The following is an 18,912-nucleotide window of genomic DNA, read 5'->3' on the forward strand; positions in this document are numbered from 1 at the left end:
GTGAACAGACACGTCCTTCAGCTAGCACTTAGCAGTTAGGAGACGAGATAATAGGTCAGTGTGGTAGTGGAAAGTCACACAGACAAATGCATCACAGGACGCTGTAAAAGCATAAGACCAAGGGGTATGATGAAGTACTGTGTGTGCGGTATACCTCAGAAGTCCTCACAATCTCATGTAGCCATCCAGCTACTATTACTACCATCTTATTTACACCACTTTAAATCTTTTGTGTGTGTATACACGCGTTCAAGTGTGCACACACATGGAGGCGCAAAGATGTCCAGTATTTTCCTCTATCATTCTCTATTTCAAGGCACGGCTCTTAAACCCCAGCCCTTTTCTGTTTGTTACTATTGTTTTTTGAGGGGGGGTTCTTTTGTTTTGTTTGTTTTTGAGACAGGGTTTGTGTAGCCCTGGCTATCCTGAAACTCGATTTGTAGACCAGGCTGGCCTCGAACTCAAGAGATTCATCTGCCTCTGCCTACCAAATTCTGGGAGTAAAGGTGTGTGCCACCACTGCTGGGCTCCATTCTGAGAGCTTTAAATAACTCCGACTGGCCTTGAACTTGTAGTTACCATCTTGATCTTTGTACTTCTCAAATGTTGGTATCTTGGTGCATGCAACCTTGCCTAGTGTATGTAAACCATTTCATTAAAAATAACCCGAGGCTGGACTGTCTGTCATTTCTAATTATGTCTATGTGTAGTTATGTGCAGGCTGTATGGGTGCCTGAGGTCAGAGGCATTAGCTCCCCTGGAATTGGAGTTATGTGTGACTGTGGGTTGTGGGAACCAAACCTGGGTCTTCCGCAGGGGGCAGTACGTGCTCTCAACTACTGAGCCATGTGCCCCTTGTCCCTTGTTTTCTCAGACAGGCTCTCACACAGCCCAAGCTTCCAACTTCATCGTGTAGTTAAGGGATTTACCCTTCTCTTCTTACCTCCCCATCCTAAGTGCTGAGACACAACACACACGGGCCACGTTTGCTTTCATGTAGTCTAGAGACCAAACCCAGGTTGTTGTGCTGGACAGACACCGTCAACTGAGCAGCATCCCCAGCCTCCTCTTACTCTGCCTGGTTCTTGGATCACCTCGTATTCTTCCTCCTCTGAGGCAGGCAGAGACATCATTAAGTGGATAGAGATAGCTCAGTGGTAGTGAACTTGCCTATCATGTGTAGAGTAATAGGTTCAACCCCCAGTACTGTCCAAAAGACAGACTTATTAAACACAGGTGTGAGTCACTGCATCTAGCTGAGTAACTTAAGGAGCTCCCTGGACAGGATTTTCTGAAATCACACACACACACACACACCCATACACACACACATACACACACACACACTCTCTCTCTCTCTCCCTCCCTCTCTCTCCCTCCCTCTCTCTCTCTCTCTCTCTCTCTCTCTCTCATATGAAATCACTTAGTCCAGACTGGCCATGAATGCTATGTAGCCAAGGATGACATTGAACTTCAAAGACTCACAGGCTGCCAGGTCCCCAGTGTGTAGCCTTACTTCCCTTAATGTCAATCACAGAGATATCATACTCCATGGTCCCAATGGGTAACCTAAGAACAGCAGCAGGCACTGCTGGCAGTTGAGAGGGTGGCTTGACCATCACTCAGGAAAGCACTCTTAGCCAGGAGCTGCTCACAGGAACACTTAGTAAGGGAACACAGCACAGTGGTGTCTAATGGGCCCTGGGTGAGCAGCCTTCCAGACTTGGCATCCACACAGGCCCTCAGCTACCCCATCACAGCCATTACTATGGTGCCTCTTCAGGGAACAAGTAACTACCCTAGAGAAAGAAGAGAAGAAACAAGCTGTCCTTTAAGTGAGTCATTCTTTAATATGAAAGGGGCAGTGGTGGGCTCCAGGAGTCTGTAAATCCTCCACAGGTGCTGAACTATGGGAATGGTTATAGCAGCCTTAGGGAGTTATCTGAATACACATTATCACAGTACCAAAAAGGCAAGGTAAACAAATAGCTTAAGTATTTTATTTGTTTGCAACTAAGCTTGTTAACACTATATAATGAAAATGTACAAAGAATAATGTTGCAGTTTTTGGTTAGATTTAAGTCAAAGACATTCATTAATAAGGAATCTTCAAATGTGAATACCCCAGAAATGTCCGTAAGCCATCGATCTCAACAACTGTCTCTGAATATCACCTTACTTTGGAAGGTATTGGCAAACATTTGAATTAAAACTCAAGAGTTTTCCAAAATAAATCCGTAATTAATAAAACTATATTCTCAAACTAAAACAACTTTAATAAACTTTCCTTTCCAAAACAATAGTAAAGGAAACAAGGCATTTTGTAAAATGTGGTCCTGAACAAGTCACAGTAAAAATAAATGTGTACTTAACTCCCACCTTCTCAACAGAGGCTGCTCTCTGTTCACAGCCTCGGGACCAAGGCAAATAACAGCCAATAAGCAACTTCAGGCAGGGAGCTGCCAAACCAAGCTCTAACAGTTGAACACGGAGACCTTAGGGGAGTTTGGGGGAACCTGGACAAAAGATCCAGATTCTTGCTGAAACCGCTGAGAAGGTGAAGTAGCTTCTCCCACGGAGCCGTGCTGCAAGGCCCGGCCCAGCCCTGCACTCCCCTGTGTTACACTCCGAGCACACCCTGATGTTCCGCTCCAGGGGAGGACTGTTCCCTGTAGAAGTTCAGTGTCCAGGGAGCTCCTGGACTGTATGAATGAGGTGAGCGCAGACTCCACAGGGTATTTTAAGGCTTGGAGTCAAAGTGTTTTCCAGCACAGCTAGGCGGAGTCTGTGTGTTGATGGCCCGTCTCCAGTTTGTTCTAATCTCTCACCATGTATTTGTAGATTCAGGACAGCAGACCTTCCCTACATCATCGTAATCATGTCTAATGTCCATCCTAACTTATGATTCAATTTCTGTGCCTGGAAACAGTCCCTGTATTGAACGATAATACCTACACATACAACAATCCACTGTTACAACAACTTATATGGTCACCAAACATTAATGATCTTCTATAGACCAAAAAAAATGTTTCTAACCATAATTGTCGTGCATCAAATTCACAGCCAGAATCCCCAAGGTCAAAACAAGTTTTGCACAACACAAATAATAACTTAAAACACACAGACACACGCGCACACATACACACACTCATACACTTCTCACAGAGCTGTGCTTGGGGAAACTGCACATGTTGAGTGCCACTGAAGGCATCCTTTGCTAAACTGCTGCTCCAGGAACTTTTGTTTGGACAACCTATCACAGTTGTCAGCTGTTTAGTGGATGAGCAGAAAAGAAAGATATGCTGTGGCAACCAGAAAGTTTTAAGGTCTTTCAAGTTGTATAAAATGGACCTGCAGAAACATTTAAGTGTTCTCAGGATGCAAAGTTGGAGCTGAAATGTGATATCAAACCAGTTGCAAAAAGTGTACAGCAGCCATCTCTTGAGGTCACACCTGGTACCAAGATAGGCAAGAAGGCTTCAGGATACATCTGCAATTAGGGTTAAAAGACAAATGGAAAGAATAATGAGCATGCAGCCTCATTCTTCTTACAACATACACTAGCAGTAAATGATCAAACTGTTGAGCTACCATTTAAAAGGCAGGAATTAAGAACTCGGTCTTGGGGTGGGGATTTAGCTCAGTGGTAGACTGCTTGCCTAGCAAGCACAAGGCCCTGGGTTCGATCCTCAGCTCCAAAAAAGAAAGAAAAAAAGAAAAAGAAAAAAAGGAACCTGTCTCAAGTATTTCAAATATTTAGAATTAAGAAACCTTGACCACTTCACTGCATAAATCAACTACTTGGACTCACCTTTCTGGAGGAAAGATATTAACAAAGAGATTGGTACTGGAGTCAAATGACCACAGGTGGCAATCTCAGCTAACTACGGAAAATTGAGCAATTATCTAACATTTCTAAGTATTGTCCTTACCAATAAAAGGGGGTCAATATTAAAAGTTCCACCTCATAGGATACTGTGAGATTATATAAAATTAGAATTTATTGGTCTCACATTGTGCTGGACACCAAAATATTCTTAGCCACTTCACTTTACAGATCCTTACAAAATACAAAAAAAAAAAAAAAAAAAATTTTTTTTTTTTTAAAGATTTACTTATTTTATGCGACGAGTGTTTTGCCTGCACATGTTTGTGTACCACATGTCTGCTAGGTGCCCTTGGAGATCAGAAGGAGGCATCAGATCTTGGACTGAAGTTATAGGTGTTTGTGAGCCACCATGTGGATACTGGAAATTGAGCCTAGGTCCTCTGCAAGAGCAATAACTCAGGGCTTTTTCTCCCAGGACACAAAACACTCCCAAGCAAAATCTTGTTCTTAAGAACTTGGAAAATTTAAAGAAAAACTTGGTATACTTACAGCTTGTTGGCCTTGTCCCATATCGCCGCATAATCTGATCATGTGTGAATTTCACAAAAGATTCATACTGTTCTGTGAAGATATATGAAGAGTATATACTTATCCCAGAAACCCATTCCCAACCCCTCAGGCAGTTTAGGAAGCAGGGTGGCATCTGTCTTCCCGGTGTGCATTCTCTACTCAACATTCCTTTTTCTCTCCTGTAATTCTACCCATTATCCATGGCCTCCCAGAACAGAGATGTGTGAACTTGAAATCTTGAAGTCCTTTTTTTCATTACAAATGAAAACATGAACGAGTGGGATTATAGTGGGATCAGTAACAGAGGGCTTCCAAATGGATGAGGTAGATCTCTGGGGTGGGGGTGGGGGTATGCTGAGTGAGGTGACTCATGTTTGGCATACCATTCCTTGAAGGAACTCTTAAGTTCAAGGCTAGCCTGGTCCACACAGTAAGTCCCAGATTTATTTTTATTATTTTTTAAATTGTGTGTGTGTGTTGGTATATACATTTGAGTGCAGGTGCCCTTAGAGTCCAGAGAGTATTGAATCAGCCAGAACTGGAGTTATAAGTGGTCTTGAACCACCTGACATGGGTGCTGGGAATTGAACTCATGTCCTCTGGGAGAGCAGGAAACACTCTTTAACTGCTGAGCCACCTCTTGTCTCATTATTATTCTTGAACACACAAGGCTCTACTTGTCATTACTAACTACCTTTTGTCCAGCCTCAGCTGATCTATACTTGCTTTTTTCTATCATACCTCCCAAACCAGAGTGTTCAACTTCTACATCAACAAAGTGACTCCAATGCGGAAGTTTGTACATACCAGTGACACTGCACTGCACCAACTCTGACACGTTAGGAAGTCAGTGCCATAAGCCAACCACCTGTTCACCAGCTGGTGGCCTACTCAATGCTTATACTTCCAGAAAATTCTTACATGTGGAGCTTGACTCATCTACTTTCAGAAATGTAAACGAGTTCTTTCAAATGATGTGTAAATAACACCCATGACACCATCCAAGAGTAGCTGCAGTGTTCACAACCCCACAAGCCCTCTTGCACAAAGCCCTCCTTTTTTGGGTTATAGCAGCAGCAGCAGCAGCAGCCCACGTCTCAGCCTACCTGCGAGTTTGGTACTGAGGATCTGCTCATACTCCTCTCGGACTTTATCTTCATAGTCTTTTAGGAGACGCTCACATATTATCCCCACTTGTCGAAGCGTAAAGGTGGGCTGGTCCTTCTTCATCCAGGAAGAACCTGGCAAGAACATAAACATAAGCTGGGTGCAGTGGCACATGCCTATAACCCCAGCTATTTTAGAGGAGAAAAGAATGGAGTTTGAGGTACACATGGGAAACTTAACAAGACCCTCAAAAAATAAACTTGTCTAATTCAAGGCTTGACTCAAGCCCCAGTATTCCCTATCCCCTTAAAAAGGTAAAACTTTACACAACATATTCTAGTTCCATGGTTCAGAATTAACAACCTTCAGAGAAATACTCAAGATACACAAAAACTCTAGATAGGCTAGCCTAGCTGGCCAGGGAGCCCGGGGGAATCTTCTCTATCTCCACCTCTCTAAGTGCTAAGATTACAAATATGGGCTGCTACACTTGGCTTTTTTAAAATGTGAGTTCTGGAGACTTAAACTCAGGTCATCCTACATGTACTGTACAGACAGGGGTATCTCTGTGGTCTGTGTTCTGTAAACAAAGCTAAAGGTAAACTGAGAAGCAGGGGAATAGATTTGTGCCCTGTGCTAGCTGAGCTACGTACACAACAGTTCTGATGTCCTAACTATCCATAAAAGACCAGAACCAAAAGCTTAAAGCTGAAGCCTCCAGTCTGGATTAGGAAAAGTACATTTAGAACATAAGTCTTCAGAAATCACTCAGATGTGTCCAACCTCACACTGGGACACACAACACTGTCATCTACAAAATTCATGCCTGAGAATTGTATATAATCAAAATACAAAGAAGGGTTAAATTTTTTTCCAAGTTGTTGTTTTTTTTTTAATGTAGCCCTGGAACTTGCTGTGTCAACCAGGCTGGCTTGGCACTCAGAGATCCACCTGTCTCTGCCTCCGAGTGCTGGAATTAAAGGTGATCAACACCTTACCCTGTTCCTCATAATGTTTAATGTTCATGATTTTGTACTGGACTTCATTCATAGCTACCTGGGGCACAGGTGGCCAATATGGACATCAGATTAGACAAATCTGACTGTAAAACAAACACCAAAAATACACTTTCTGATAATGATTCTGTAGCAGAGCAGGCCAAGGCATCTTTTATTTTTAGTATCCACAAATGATTTGTAACCTACAGGGAGATGAGATTCAGGACAATTGGAAATAAGTCACCAACATTAACCTCTTACCACTCCTTTTGGTCTCAAGAAGTCCAAGATGGCCTTGACATTGCTAGTACCCCCAAATAACCTTTAATTTCTGATCCTTCTGCCTCTACCTCATCATTTACTGGGGTTACAGTGTTGGTTTTATTTGGTGCTGGGGACCCCACCCAGGATTCATGCATGTGAGGCAAATACTCTACCAACTGTGTGCTCATTACACCTTTATTAACTCATGCTCCTTTTGTGACTAATCAGAGTCCTGTAAACCCAGCACTTCCAAGGTGGAGGCAGGAGAAAGAATGAGGTCAAGGTCATTCTCTGCTATTTAGTAATGGCTCTCTTACCTATAGGCCTCTTTCTCAGTTCCCCTTGTGGCTTTACCAGAGGCTGTGGTAAGTCAAAACTGTAATTTCCAGCTTCTTGGGAGCAAAGATTTCAGATGTGAACAGGTTTTATTAAACAAGTTCACTCAGAGCACTCAGCAAAAATGGGAGGGATAAGGTTATAGCAAGCTTCTACGTTGGAAGGGAGGCTAAAAGCAGCAAGCAATGGCCTGACTCTGAAGCTGGCAACAGATTCCACAGGACTCCCTGCCTTAGAAGTGCAAGATAAAGATCAAATAGTAACTCAGGCCTGAGACCTCCGAAGTTAGTCTAGAATCTTTCTTCATTCCTAAAACAAACTTTTATGGCCTTTTCCAATTAAACTAAACAAAGATTTTTTTTTCCCCTCTACAAATGAAACATGACCAAAACATCTGGCCTCATCATTGGTATATACTCAACATTTTCTACTACTATAACATTACTGGCTGGGTGGTGGTAGCACACTCCTTTAATCCCAGCACTCGGGAGGCAGGGGCAGGTAGATCTCTGTGAGTTCAAGGCCACCCTGGGCTACAGAGTGAGTTCCAGGACAGGCTCTAAAGCTACACAGAGAAACCCTGTCTCAAAAAAAAAAAAGGAAGAGAGAAAAAGAAATTGAATACTTTGAAGGAACAAACTTTTCAACTCTTTTAGGACACAGGTTTGCAGCACTGGTCTGTTGACCATTCATAGGGACAAAGCAGGCAAGTCTAGTTCACTAAAGTGAACACCTCAAATCCTGAGATTTTAGAGCACTGCCCCCACAATCCATGTATCAAGGTTACAGAACAGGACTGTCCAATAGAACTTTCTAAAACAAATTTCTTACATTTGCACGCCCAATACAGCGCCACATTTGACTACTGTTTATGTATCTGAAATAAGCTTAATGCAGATGAACACTGGATTTCTAACATGTTGGGTGTGACGGCTCAAGGGTGTAGTCAGCAAGCAGGACTTATACAGGTTGGAGGACAGCTGGGTCTGTCTGTCTTTATACTAAGTTCCAGACTAGCCAGGGCTACACACTGAGACCTGGTCTCAACAACAGGACCAGGCATAGTGGCACACAACTTTAATTCCAGCACTCAGGAGATAAAGGTAAGAGGATCTCTGGGAGTTCCAGGCAAGCCAGGGCTACATGCCCAGGGGCTGGAAAGATGGCTCAATGGTTAAGAGCACTGGCTGTTCTAGACTCACAACTGTCTGTAACTCCAGTTCCAGGGGATCTGACAACTCCACATTCACATACATGCAGGCAAAATACCAGTGCACATAAAATAAAAACAAATCATTAAAATAAATAAATAAAACTTGCTCAAGCCAAAAGTAAAACCTCAAAGCAAACATAAAAAACAAAAAGAAGTTTAACTAGTAAGTTTAAATAAGAAATAACTTTCATTGCATGTCATGGTTTGAATCTAGAATATCCCCCATAGCCCCATGTTTTATTAAGTGCTTGTTCCCCAGCTTGCGGTGTCTTTAAAAGATGAGGCCCAGCAGGTGCAAATAGGTCACTGGGCCAGGCCTTTGAAGTTTATATAGCTGCATCTGGTTCCATGTCACCCCCATTTCCTGGCCGGTACCATATGAAGAGGAAGCCAAAAGCTCACTGCACGAACTGAGCCACTTCCCCAGGCCTCTGCCGCAGGAAGGACAGTCCCGTCTGCAACTGTAACCTTCCTTCCTAATTTGTCAGGCTGTCACAGTCCTGGGAAAGGGTACCCAGCACAAGTGCTAAAGGATACACTGCAACTACAGAAAAGCAGACAGACTGCTCTGAGACAGGGCCTTGCTGTATGCCACAAGCTGGTTTCAAACAGACAATCCTGCCTTTAGCCTCTTAAATATGCCAGGAATACAGGTGTGCACTGCCAACCCCTCCCCGCCAAACTCTGGAAATAGATTTTCCACACCAAAGTATGCTTACCTGGAGAACTTGGTGCAGTGAGTGCCGAGGAGGGAGGCTGGGTTTCTGCAGTGCAGGCTTCACTCTGACTGAGAACAGCCTCTAAATGTCTCCACCTCTGATAGCGGCTATACTCCTGCTTTATGTTCTGGAAAATTTGCTCTAGTGAAAAAGAAAACGACCTTGAGCATTCATTTTGTGGTCATTTCTTCAGACTTCCCACACCTAAAAACTTTCTTGAGAAGATAGCAAGAAAGGTCTTATTTTATTCTACAAGTTGCTGGAGTTCAAACTTCAAGTCTTTTCGACACTAGGCAAACACTCTACCAATGAGATATATCCCCAGTCCAAAGAAGATAGTCTGACTAAATATCCCCTTTATCATACAGGTCACAATCTCTTCCTCATCCCTATGTTATTAACAGGTAAATGTTTACACTATACAAACCAGTCAACTCTACAGTTGTTCTCTGACTTCCGACTTCCACACACATATATCATGCTCACGACATAATACATTTTAAAAGGCTCAGCAGTTAGGAGCACTGACTGTTCTTCCAGAGGATCTAGATTTGATTCCCAGCACCCAGATGGGGGCTCACAGCAGTTTTTAACTCCAGTTCCAGGGAATCTAAGTCCTTTTCTTGCCTCTATAGCACCAGGCATGCAAGCGGTGCACAGTCAAACATGCAGGAAAACACTCATAATACATAAAATAAAAATAATGAAAGCTCAAAAAAAGTTTAATCCCTAAATAATAGGTATTTTGGTCAAGCCCCTCATCCAGTTTCTTTTACCTTTTTCCTGTAATAAACAAGCAAGTCAGACCTGCCCTTTGCTGGATCCGCTGCTACAATTTAAAGTAAAATAAGCCATGATCTTATTTTTAATTTGCTTTGTTTTTGAGACAGAGTCTCATGTAGCCCAGGCTGGCCTTGATCCTGCTGTGTAGTTAAGATGACCGTGGACTCTTTCTGATGCTCCCTTCTCCATTTTCCAAGCACTGGGATGAAAGGTTTGTGTCACCACTGTCGTTCTCTTGTTTAACTATACAGTCCACTTAGTCTTAAACTCACAACAACCTCCTGATCTCACTCAGTTAAGTTTTACATTTCCACAAAACACAGCACTATGGGGGAGTCTCTTGTCACTAAAGGTCTTTTAACAATAAGTTTTTGTTTCACGAGAAGATGGTACATAGCAAAAACCATTATGTGTAACAGTCTGGACACAGACAAGGAAGGAGCCAAGGGCTATTGTTTGGGATTATCAAGGCTCATTAAAAGCTAGGCAGGCGGTGGTGGCATACACCTTTAATCTCAGCACTTGGGAGGATCTCTATAAATTCCGGGCTAGCCTGGTCTACAAAGTGAGTTCCAGAATAGCCAGGGCTACACAGAGAAACCCTATCTGGAAAACAAACAAACAAAACATACAAGAACTCCACATAATTAAGGAGGGAGGCAGGAGAATCAGGAATCCAAAGTCATCCTCGATTACACAGAGTTTGAGAAAAGTCTGGGCTTCATGAGACACTGTCTTAAAAACAAGCTGGGTTGGTAGCCTGTTCCTGTAATCTCTGAGATTGGGAAATAGAAACAGAAGGATCACTGCTAGGTCAAGGTCAGTCTGGGCTGAGTGAGACCCTGTCTCAAAACAAACACATGTTCTCAAGCCAGTCATGATCCCACAACATTTCTGAGCTGGGTCCTGTGAGGCCAAGGCAAGAAGATCCCAAGATCAAGGATACACTGGAGAATACACCAAGGTGAAGGCCAGCCCAAGCACCTCGGCAAGACTATATCCAAATAGGAAGATGAGGGCAGAGGCTACAGCTCAGTGGTAGAGCACTGGCTTCACATGCAATCCCAGCACTGGAAAAACAAGAAAGGTGATATAACACAATGTTTGCTAGGACTCAAATGATTATTCTCAGTTAGCAAAAACTGAACTTGCCAACACGCAGGAAACACTAGCTAGCAACTAGAAAACTATATTCCTGGAAACAAGAGAGTCCAGAAGGATGTGGATTTCAAGTTTTTATATACAATGACATAATACTGTATTCCTTCTCCTGATACTATAAAGCCCCCCCCCCCCCCATAACAAAAGCAGAGACTGCATCCATGATGATGAATGCCCATGATTCCAATGCAGTGAGGTGGGGGTGTGGGCAGGGGGATCACTTCAGAAGTGGAGGCCATCCTGGCCTATATAACAAGTTCCAGACCAGCCAGTGCTACACAAGCCTATCTAAAAGCCAGGAAATTACATTCCTCAACTTAAATTGTTCCAGTGTAGTTTGCTTGAACGGCATTTATCAGGGTGGAAGGTGTAGATAATGGCACTTCGTTTGCTATGAGCAATTTTAGAAGCCATTCCCCATCTGTAGTCTAGTTATTCAAAGTACACGGGAAATGCCTATCTAAACAGGTAAACAGAATCAAAATCACAGGATGAATAATGGTGCTGGTGATGTTATGGTCCAGTAGTTGCACATTTAGGTAAACAAACTCTGCCTAAATGCTAGAACAAACACAGTACTGTTTTCCTTTAACAAGACCAGAAATCTAGCCTCTAGATCCTTGACTATAGGGAGGCTTCTTTTTCTTTCTTTTGTTTTAAAGTCCTACTCCTCAAGCGTCTACCTGCCAGATTCATTCAATACAAGGATATGCCACTGCTATGAAACAAGCAAGGACAAGTATGAGGGCAGAGGACTCTCATGAACTCCAACCGCCTCCTGTACAGCAAATGGACAATCGGAGTATGCAACTTCAGGGCTATCCAAGATTCTAATTACAATCTACACAGGAAGAAAATGGTGCAATCTTCTTCTCAAGACCACCTAAAAGAGGAATCAGCATTTATTTTTAATAATGCAAATTTCTTTGTAACAGTTATGCTTTTAATCCTAGATTCTATTATTTAGCTTTTAGCTTCCAGGTTATTTATCAGGCTAAATTCCTCCCCAAAACTCTTCGGTGTTTCTGGACTACCACAAGTCACAACTAAATGTCTTTCAAGACTCAGCCCTGTGTGGGACATGGTAGAGCACACCTTGAATCCCAGCACCCAGGAGGCAGAGGCAAGTGGACCTTTTTGAGTTCCAGCCAACCAGGGCTACCTAAAGAAACTTTGTCTCACCCCTCAACCCCCAAAAAACTCGGCCTTAAGGCAGGCATGGTAGCAGGAGTCTGGAATCCCACTCAGTACAGAGGAGGTAAGGCAGGGAGAACAGGAGTTCAAACTCATCCTTAGCGACAGCAATAACAAGTGGGATGCTATTCAAATAAAGTCAGGTTGATTAAAAATTAAGCAACACATGCCTGAAACCCAGAGCTCAGGAGCCGTAGAGTTCAGTCATCCTTAGTTATCTACTGAATTCGAGACCAGCCTGTATTACATGTCTCCCCTCCCACCTAACCCCCAAAAGTGAGGAAGAAGAGAAGGGAAATTTAAAAGTCAGATTGCTGTTTATTCCCCCCTTAGGTGGTGTCATTGTTTTTGGTGTTCTGTGACGGGTCTGGGTAAGACCTGTGTAGCCTGGACCTTGTTATACAGACCAGACTGGCCCTGAGCTTGTAGCAATCTCCCCTTTGCTTCTCAAGTGCAATCAAGAGGTTACAGCATGGACTGCCAAACCTGCTCATTCTATCTGCAGAGCAACTGACATCTCTTATTTTACCCTTGAGTCCAGAAGGCATTTTTTTTACTTAAGATAAAAAGCATTAAATAACGTATCGATACTTCATATTTCTTTCATGACTGACAGAACCAAAATCCAATAAGCACAAAAAAACATGGTTTGGGGGTTTGTTTAATCAGTTAAAAACTTAAAAAAACTAACAGTTCTGGGCATTTAGTTTCCCCAGAACATGGCTGAGGCTCTGGGTTCCAAACCCACACCCCCAACAACAAAAGAGGCCTCATTACAGCACTCTGCCATAGTCTTCTGAATACATTTACACAGACACACGTGCAGGCAAAACATCAATGCACATAAAAAATAAATCTTGGGAAAAAAAAAGAAATAAAACTTTTATGCAGACTTCCAGGCCCCTCCCTTACCCCCCCCCCACCCCGTTTTGTTTTTTTTCAAGATAAGGTTTCTTGGTGTAGTCCTGGCTGTCCTGAACTCCCTTTGTAGACAGACCAGGCTGGCCTTGAACTCAGAGATCTGCCTGCCCCTGCCTCGGATTAGAGGTGTGTGCCATTACCGCCTGGTACCTCCGCCTTTTTGAAATGGGGTCCTCCTATGCTGCCCTGGCTGGTGTGGGGTTTCTAGGCTCAAGCAATCGTCCTGTCTCAGCCCTACCTACCCCTGCTTTCTGAGGCCCTTCATTTAAAAACAAACAAAAAACATAAAAAGCTTCCAGTGTTCAGTCATTCTGTGAATAAGGTTATATATAACATTAAGTCATCAGGGCATTTAAATGGAAAAGATTCCATTCCAGGTCAGATTAGGTAATGGATGTGAAACTCTACTTAGAAATGATTATTTGAATCAGCCATAATGGTTTTCAAGTCTGTGATTGCAGCACCTGTGAGACTGAGGCAGGGGGCCTGCTAAGCTCAAGACAGGCCTGGGCCACACTGTGGGCTGTGGGCTAATCTAGAGAGTGAGACACTGTCACAAACCAGCAAAGGAAATGATTATTGAGGTGAACAAACTCCAGGGAAAAGGACACAGCGAAGTGGGTCTAGGGGAAAGGGCAGTCACAGTTTAAAAAAATGTCCGGTATTTCTTTAAATTCTAGGATTAAGACGTGAACACAAGCTTGAGAGAGGTCTGCCGGTGGCAGCGAATATCCTCGAGTGGACGGGGAGAGGAAGGAGGAAATGAAAACTAAAGGCACTAGCTACTTAAAGAGCTGAGGAATAAAATGATTCAAAGGGATTACAGGTTTTGCTAACGCTTGAGGAATAAGGAAAAAAAAAATACAAAGAAACGACTCGACCAAATCCATGGTTTAGGGCTCATTTCTGGCATCCCTTTAAAATTGCTGACTATTACTGCTGAAGGTTTTCCCTCCTCCTCCTGCAATACGATAGGTATCTCTACAGTCACATGAGTCCTTCCTTTCGCCTTGGCCGAAATGAAGAGCCTTACTCATGTCGACTCACTGTATTAGATATTTTAATTCCTGGTACAGAATCGCTGTATACTGAAGGATTCTCAAATGCTAGCCAACAAACTACCCACTTGAAGGTATACATGAGACAAGACAATAGCCATACAATAAAACATGGCCAGTCCCTCCCTCTAAGAAACTGATTGAAATCATTTTCTACGACTGCTGGGTGGCTCCTGGTCCCTAAAGACTTCTAGAAATCAAGTCTCCAGCACGGCGCGGCGCCACACACACTCACGCCCCCTCCTCTCTAACCGGTCTCCCTCCCCACTCAAGGCTGGCTTCGTGAGCAGAATCCAATTTTCCATGGCCCGCTGGATCTGCTGGGAGGTTCTGTACAGCGGAGGCAGGAGGGGTTCAGGGACACCAAGAGCCTTCGGCGACCTGGGGTAGCCCCATCTCATCTTGGTGCCCACCCCTCCTGGCTCTCCAGCTCCAGAAAACCCCGAAAACCGACATTGTGGGGCCATTGCCCTTCCCGGATGTCTCTCGTCCCCGGAAGCAACCGAGCCCAGCAGCACCCCAGTTCCTTTTTCTCCCAAGGCCGATACAAGGAGCTGAGGTGATTTCGGCCGGCGTCCGCGACCCCCGCACCCTCCCCACCCCCCACGCCCCGGCCTGGCTTCCTGCCAAGTTCGCAGCAGCAGCAGCGCAGGTTACCCGGAGTTGGAAGGCGACGCTCGCTGCCGGGCAGGGCAGGCTGCTGGAGACTCGCCGGCGGCATCTGCATCTGAAGCGGCGGCGGCTCGGCGTCCGGGGGCCTGAGGCCCGGAGTGGGGCCGGATAGAGGGGCACAGCGTCGCCGCTTCGGGGAACCGGGGCTCAGCAGCGCTGCCTCGAACTCCATGGGCCGCTTCAATGTCGCCCCGCACGCCATCCCGCGGAGGGGCCAGGGACCAGATGCAGACGCGGCAACAACGGCGGCCCAGGACCCAACTCCTGAGCTACGGCTCCCAAGCCAAGCCGGCTCCAATGGCGCCTCCGGCACCCGGCAGCCGCGCTGGCCCCGCCTCCTGTGACGTCACGGGCGTGCGCCACCGCCCGGCGGAGGGGGGGTAAGCCGGAAGAGGGCCTCTCCAGGAGGTCCGCAGGCCTGGGCTCGGCCCGCGGCGCCCCCTGCGGAGGAAGTGGGCCGGTCTGGGCGGAGAGCGTGGTCGCCTAGCAACCCTGGGAAGGCCCCCGCCCCCGCCCCTCCCAGGGCCCCCCTTCACCGGCTCTGCCCGGGTGGCCTCGGAGGTCTTTCGCACCTGCGCGGCAGGGGTCGGGGTGGGGGGTGGAGGATGGGAGAGACCTAGGGAGACCCGGGGTTCCCGGTGGCCGCGTGACCTGCTTTGGGGCAGCCCTTGTCCCAGATAAAAGAGGTGATTCTAAAGGGTTATCAAGGGCTTTTCGTCGAGTCCCAGGAAACCTTCCCAAACGTAGCCGGGTTATCTGAGGATAGGCTTTATTTAATCCACGAACCCTGTGCAATCATGGGCAAAATTGGAAGAGGTGTGTTACGAGAGAATGTATTTTGGAGATAGATGACCCGTCCATTAATCAGCTCACTAAATGGATGTATTACGCAAAAAGGACTTTTAAAAAAAAAACCAAAAACCTACCAGAGAACTCGCTGGCTTAAACTGTCTAAGCAAGTGATACCAGAGTGTTCGGAACTTCCCCTGATAGCTGATTTGGCAGTTGGCTTCCCCATCTGACTTGGCAACTCAGGAAGGTTCTTCCTCCGGTCTATCTAGATGCTCTGCCGCACTGTTGGCTGGAAAATGCTTTTGATATTCTGCGAAATGAATAGAACACAGGGAGGTTCTGCTTTTAGAAACTGTGTGGTTGTTATTTGGGGGGTGGGGGGAGTAATCCCAGTGCTTTCAATCACATCAACAGAGCGACCTGCCCTGCCCCCCCCTTCAAAGCCTTTCTGTAATTATTCATATATCCATGGTCGTGACTCCTGTAATTTGGCTTCACATATCTCTGTAATCGATTTTCCCAGAATAGTCCAAATTTGAGATACTCATTTCTAATAGCCAAGATGTCTGTCAACGTACACTTGGGTTAGAGGAGAGGCGTACTACCTCCAGTCCTCTGCTGCTGATTTTTTTTTTAAAGTCCTTTTGTGGTTGCTTTTCTCTGAGTCCTCTTCCGTTTCTACAAACTCTTAAAACGATCATGACATAGGTCATGCATTTTCACATTTATTTTTGCAAAATATAAGAAACAATTCTATTATGGCCCAGCATAGCAAATTGCTGCTTTTCTTTTTGCTATTGCCATATTGAGGTTCAAACCTTGAGCCTTGCCAGGCACACTACCCATGAACTATGTCTCTAGTCCCTGGTAAGTTTATTCTAGCACATTTGTTGTCTATATAGATGTAAAAGTGGTTTAAACTAAAATCTAGAAATAAAACACTAGAGCTAAGTCAGGCAGTGGTGGATCACACCTTTAATCCCAGCATTCAGGAGGCAGAGGGAGGTGGATCTCTGCGAGCCTGGTCTACTGAAGGAGTTCTGGGACAGCCAGGTCTACACACAGAGAAACTATCTCAAAAAACCCCAACCAACCAACCAACCAACCAAAAAACTCAAACATTAGAGCTAAGAGAAAGAACACAATTATCTTGATATTAAATGACCATAACTGAGTTTAAAATTTAGTTCTGAGTTTCTTGGATGCCAAGGGCAAATGAAACCAGAGTTGAGCTGAATAGATGTTGTTATCTGAAAAGAATCAGTTCACCAGAGGACACAGACCATCATTTTGTTTTGTGTATCACTTAATTCTAAAGGTAGACTCTCGTGACTTTAGTGGGAAACAGTGAATGATGTAATTAAGCCTTCAAGACAACATGTATGGCTGTTTCTTATGTTCAATAAAAGCCAAGGACATGAAAAACCACTTAACGATGGTTATTTTTTAAGGGGACTTTTTAAGACTCCAAGTAAATTGTTTTCTTGTGGTATAAACAGATCCAAAGTGAGAGATTAGAAGATTTGAAAAGTGTGTCCCTTGGGTAGTCATTGGAAACACACCTCTTTTAGCTAGGGTTTTTGCTAAGTGCTTTGATACTTATTCTGTGATCCTTTAAAACATTAAGCGTGCCTCAGAATATTGGTGCTTTAACAGAGGAAGCTATAATTTGCATATATGTCTGACTGTGCTTCAAAACCATACATTCCTTGAGAATAATAAGGAAGCCTTATTCATCTGTGTTTCCCCATTACGCACACAGTGTTTGAATGCAGCAGGGAATAGGCACAGAATAAATATTAGTCAAATGAACAAATGGCCATTATTATTCTATCGCTGAAAGCTGATAGACCACATTGCTGAACGAGGGTGGTTGCAGATGATTCAGAGGCCAAACAAGTAGGTGGTATATCCTATTATATGTTGCAGATGACAGCGGCCCAACCAGAGAGCTGCCTTTGAGGGAGGGGGATGGGCTGCTCTGACAGGATGGAAACTCAGTCCTCGTGAGGTCACCACACTCCAGGTCAACTTTGTTGTAACTTATACAGACACTTGACTAGGCCTGTGCATGCATGCACCCCACACACCACACACGTAATTGAGTGTCTCCATGTGTAAGGCTTGCTTCCTGCCCTCTAAGGTTTTTGTAGTCAGCTACTAATGAAACAGTCACAACAACAAATACCTAATTGTAATCTGTGACAAGTACTGGGAAGGAAAAGAACAGGATGTGAGAACATACAGCTGGGAGGCTTAACCTGTCCTGGAGTCAATGGAAACTGAAGAAGCAGAGTTTGAGTTAAGAACTGGAAATGAGTACCAGGTAAGTAATCGAAAAGAGGGCACTCGTCCAAGGAGAGACAGCATATAGAAAAGCCTATGACGGAATCCAAACCAAAAATATTGGAGGAACCAAAAATGTCTCAAGCCACTCTAGAAAGACCATGAATGAATTCAGAGAGAAAACAACTAGAAATTTGTAGTCAGATTTACATGTGGAAAGATTCCTGACTACACTATGGAGAACAGGTTAGATGAGAAATACATGAAGGAGATAACATTTTTTTTTAAAGGACGGCATTGAAGCCAGGAGTGGTGGCCTGTACGGGAAGATCAAGGCTATCCTCAGCTACCTGGCAAATTGGAGGGCTGCTTGGACTGTAAGACTTCATTTCAAAACACAAAATCAAATCTCCTTACATCTATACCACTTGTGTCGTTCCCATTCCACTAAAATAGGCAATGGACCTGCACGCAAGCTCTGGAGGAAAGCAGCCAGAGAGAATGAAGGAAGGGAAGAGACGAAATCCACAGAGCTTCGTGAATCTCAGTGTGGAGGCAAGGAGTGGCAGGCTTTACACGTTACTGCTAGGCTTTTGATTTTTGCAGAGCTATTCCATGAGAAACTTTGTATATGTGGGTGCATGCACGAGTGAGTGTGTGTGTGTGTGTGTGTGTGTGTGTGTGCACATGCCAGCCACAATACACATGTGGAGGACAAAGGATAATTTATGGGAGTCATTTCTCTCCTCCTACCATGTGGGTCCCAAGGATTGCCTTGTCAGGTTTGGTAGCAGGTGCCTTTACTTACCGAGCTATCTCACCAGCCCCTTTATTTCTTGAGACGTGGTCTCACCTGGATGGCCGAGTAGGATGACTCTTATCTGTAACCCCAGGACTTGGAATGCAGAAACAAGTAAGAGGATCCAGAGATCAAGACCGGCCTCCGTTACATAGCAAATTTGAGATTAGTATTGGCTACATGAAACCCTGACTCCAAACAAAACCA

General features: G+C 44.6%; 1 protein-coding gene across 1 annotated transcript; it reads right to left on the reverse strand.

Moving 5' to 3' along the window:
• Positions 1–1,827: 1,827 nt before the first annotated feature.
• Positions 1,828–15,159, reverse strand: Akirin1 (akirin 1). The gene is made up of 5 exons (XM_036179588.1): positions 14,814–15,159; positions 9,040–9,180; positions 5,509–5,643; positions 4,382–4,453; positions 1,828–3,493 (listed from the first exon to the last, which is right to left on the reverse strand). Exons 1-5 carry the CDS (start codon positions 15,028–15,030, stop codon positions 3,483–3,485), a joined length of 576 nt encoding a protein of 191 aa, XP_036035481.1. The 5' UTR covers positions 15,031–15,159; the 3' UTR covers positions 1,828–3,482.
• Positions 15,160–18,912: the final 3,753 nt, after the last annotated feature.

Source organism: Onychomys torridus, chromosome 2 (genome assembly GCF_903995425.1).
Source record: "Onychomys torridus chromosome 2, mOncTor1.1, whole genome shotgun sequence".
Classification (NCBI taxonomy): Eukaryota; Metazoa; Chordata; class Mammalia; order Rodentia; family Cricetidae; genus Onychomys; species Onychomys torridus.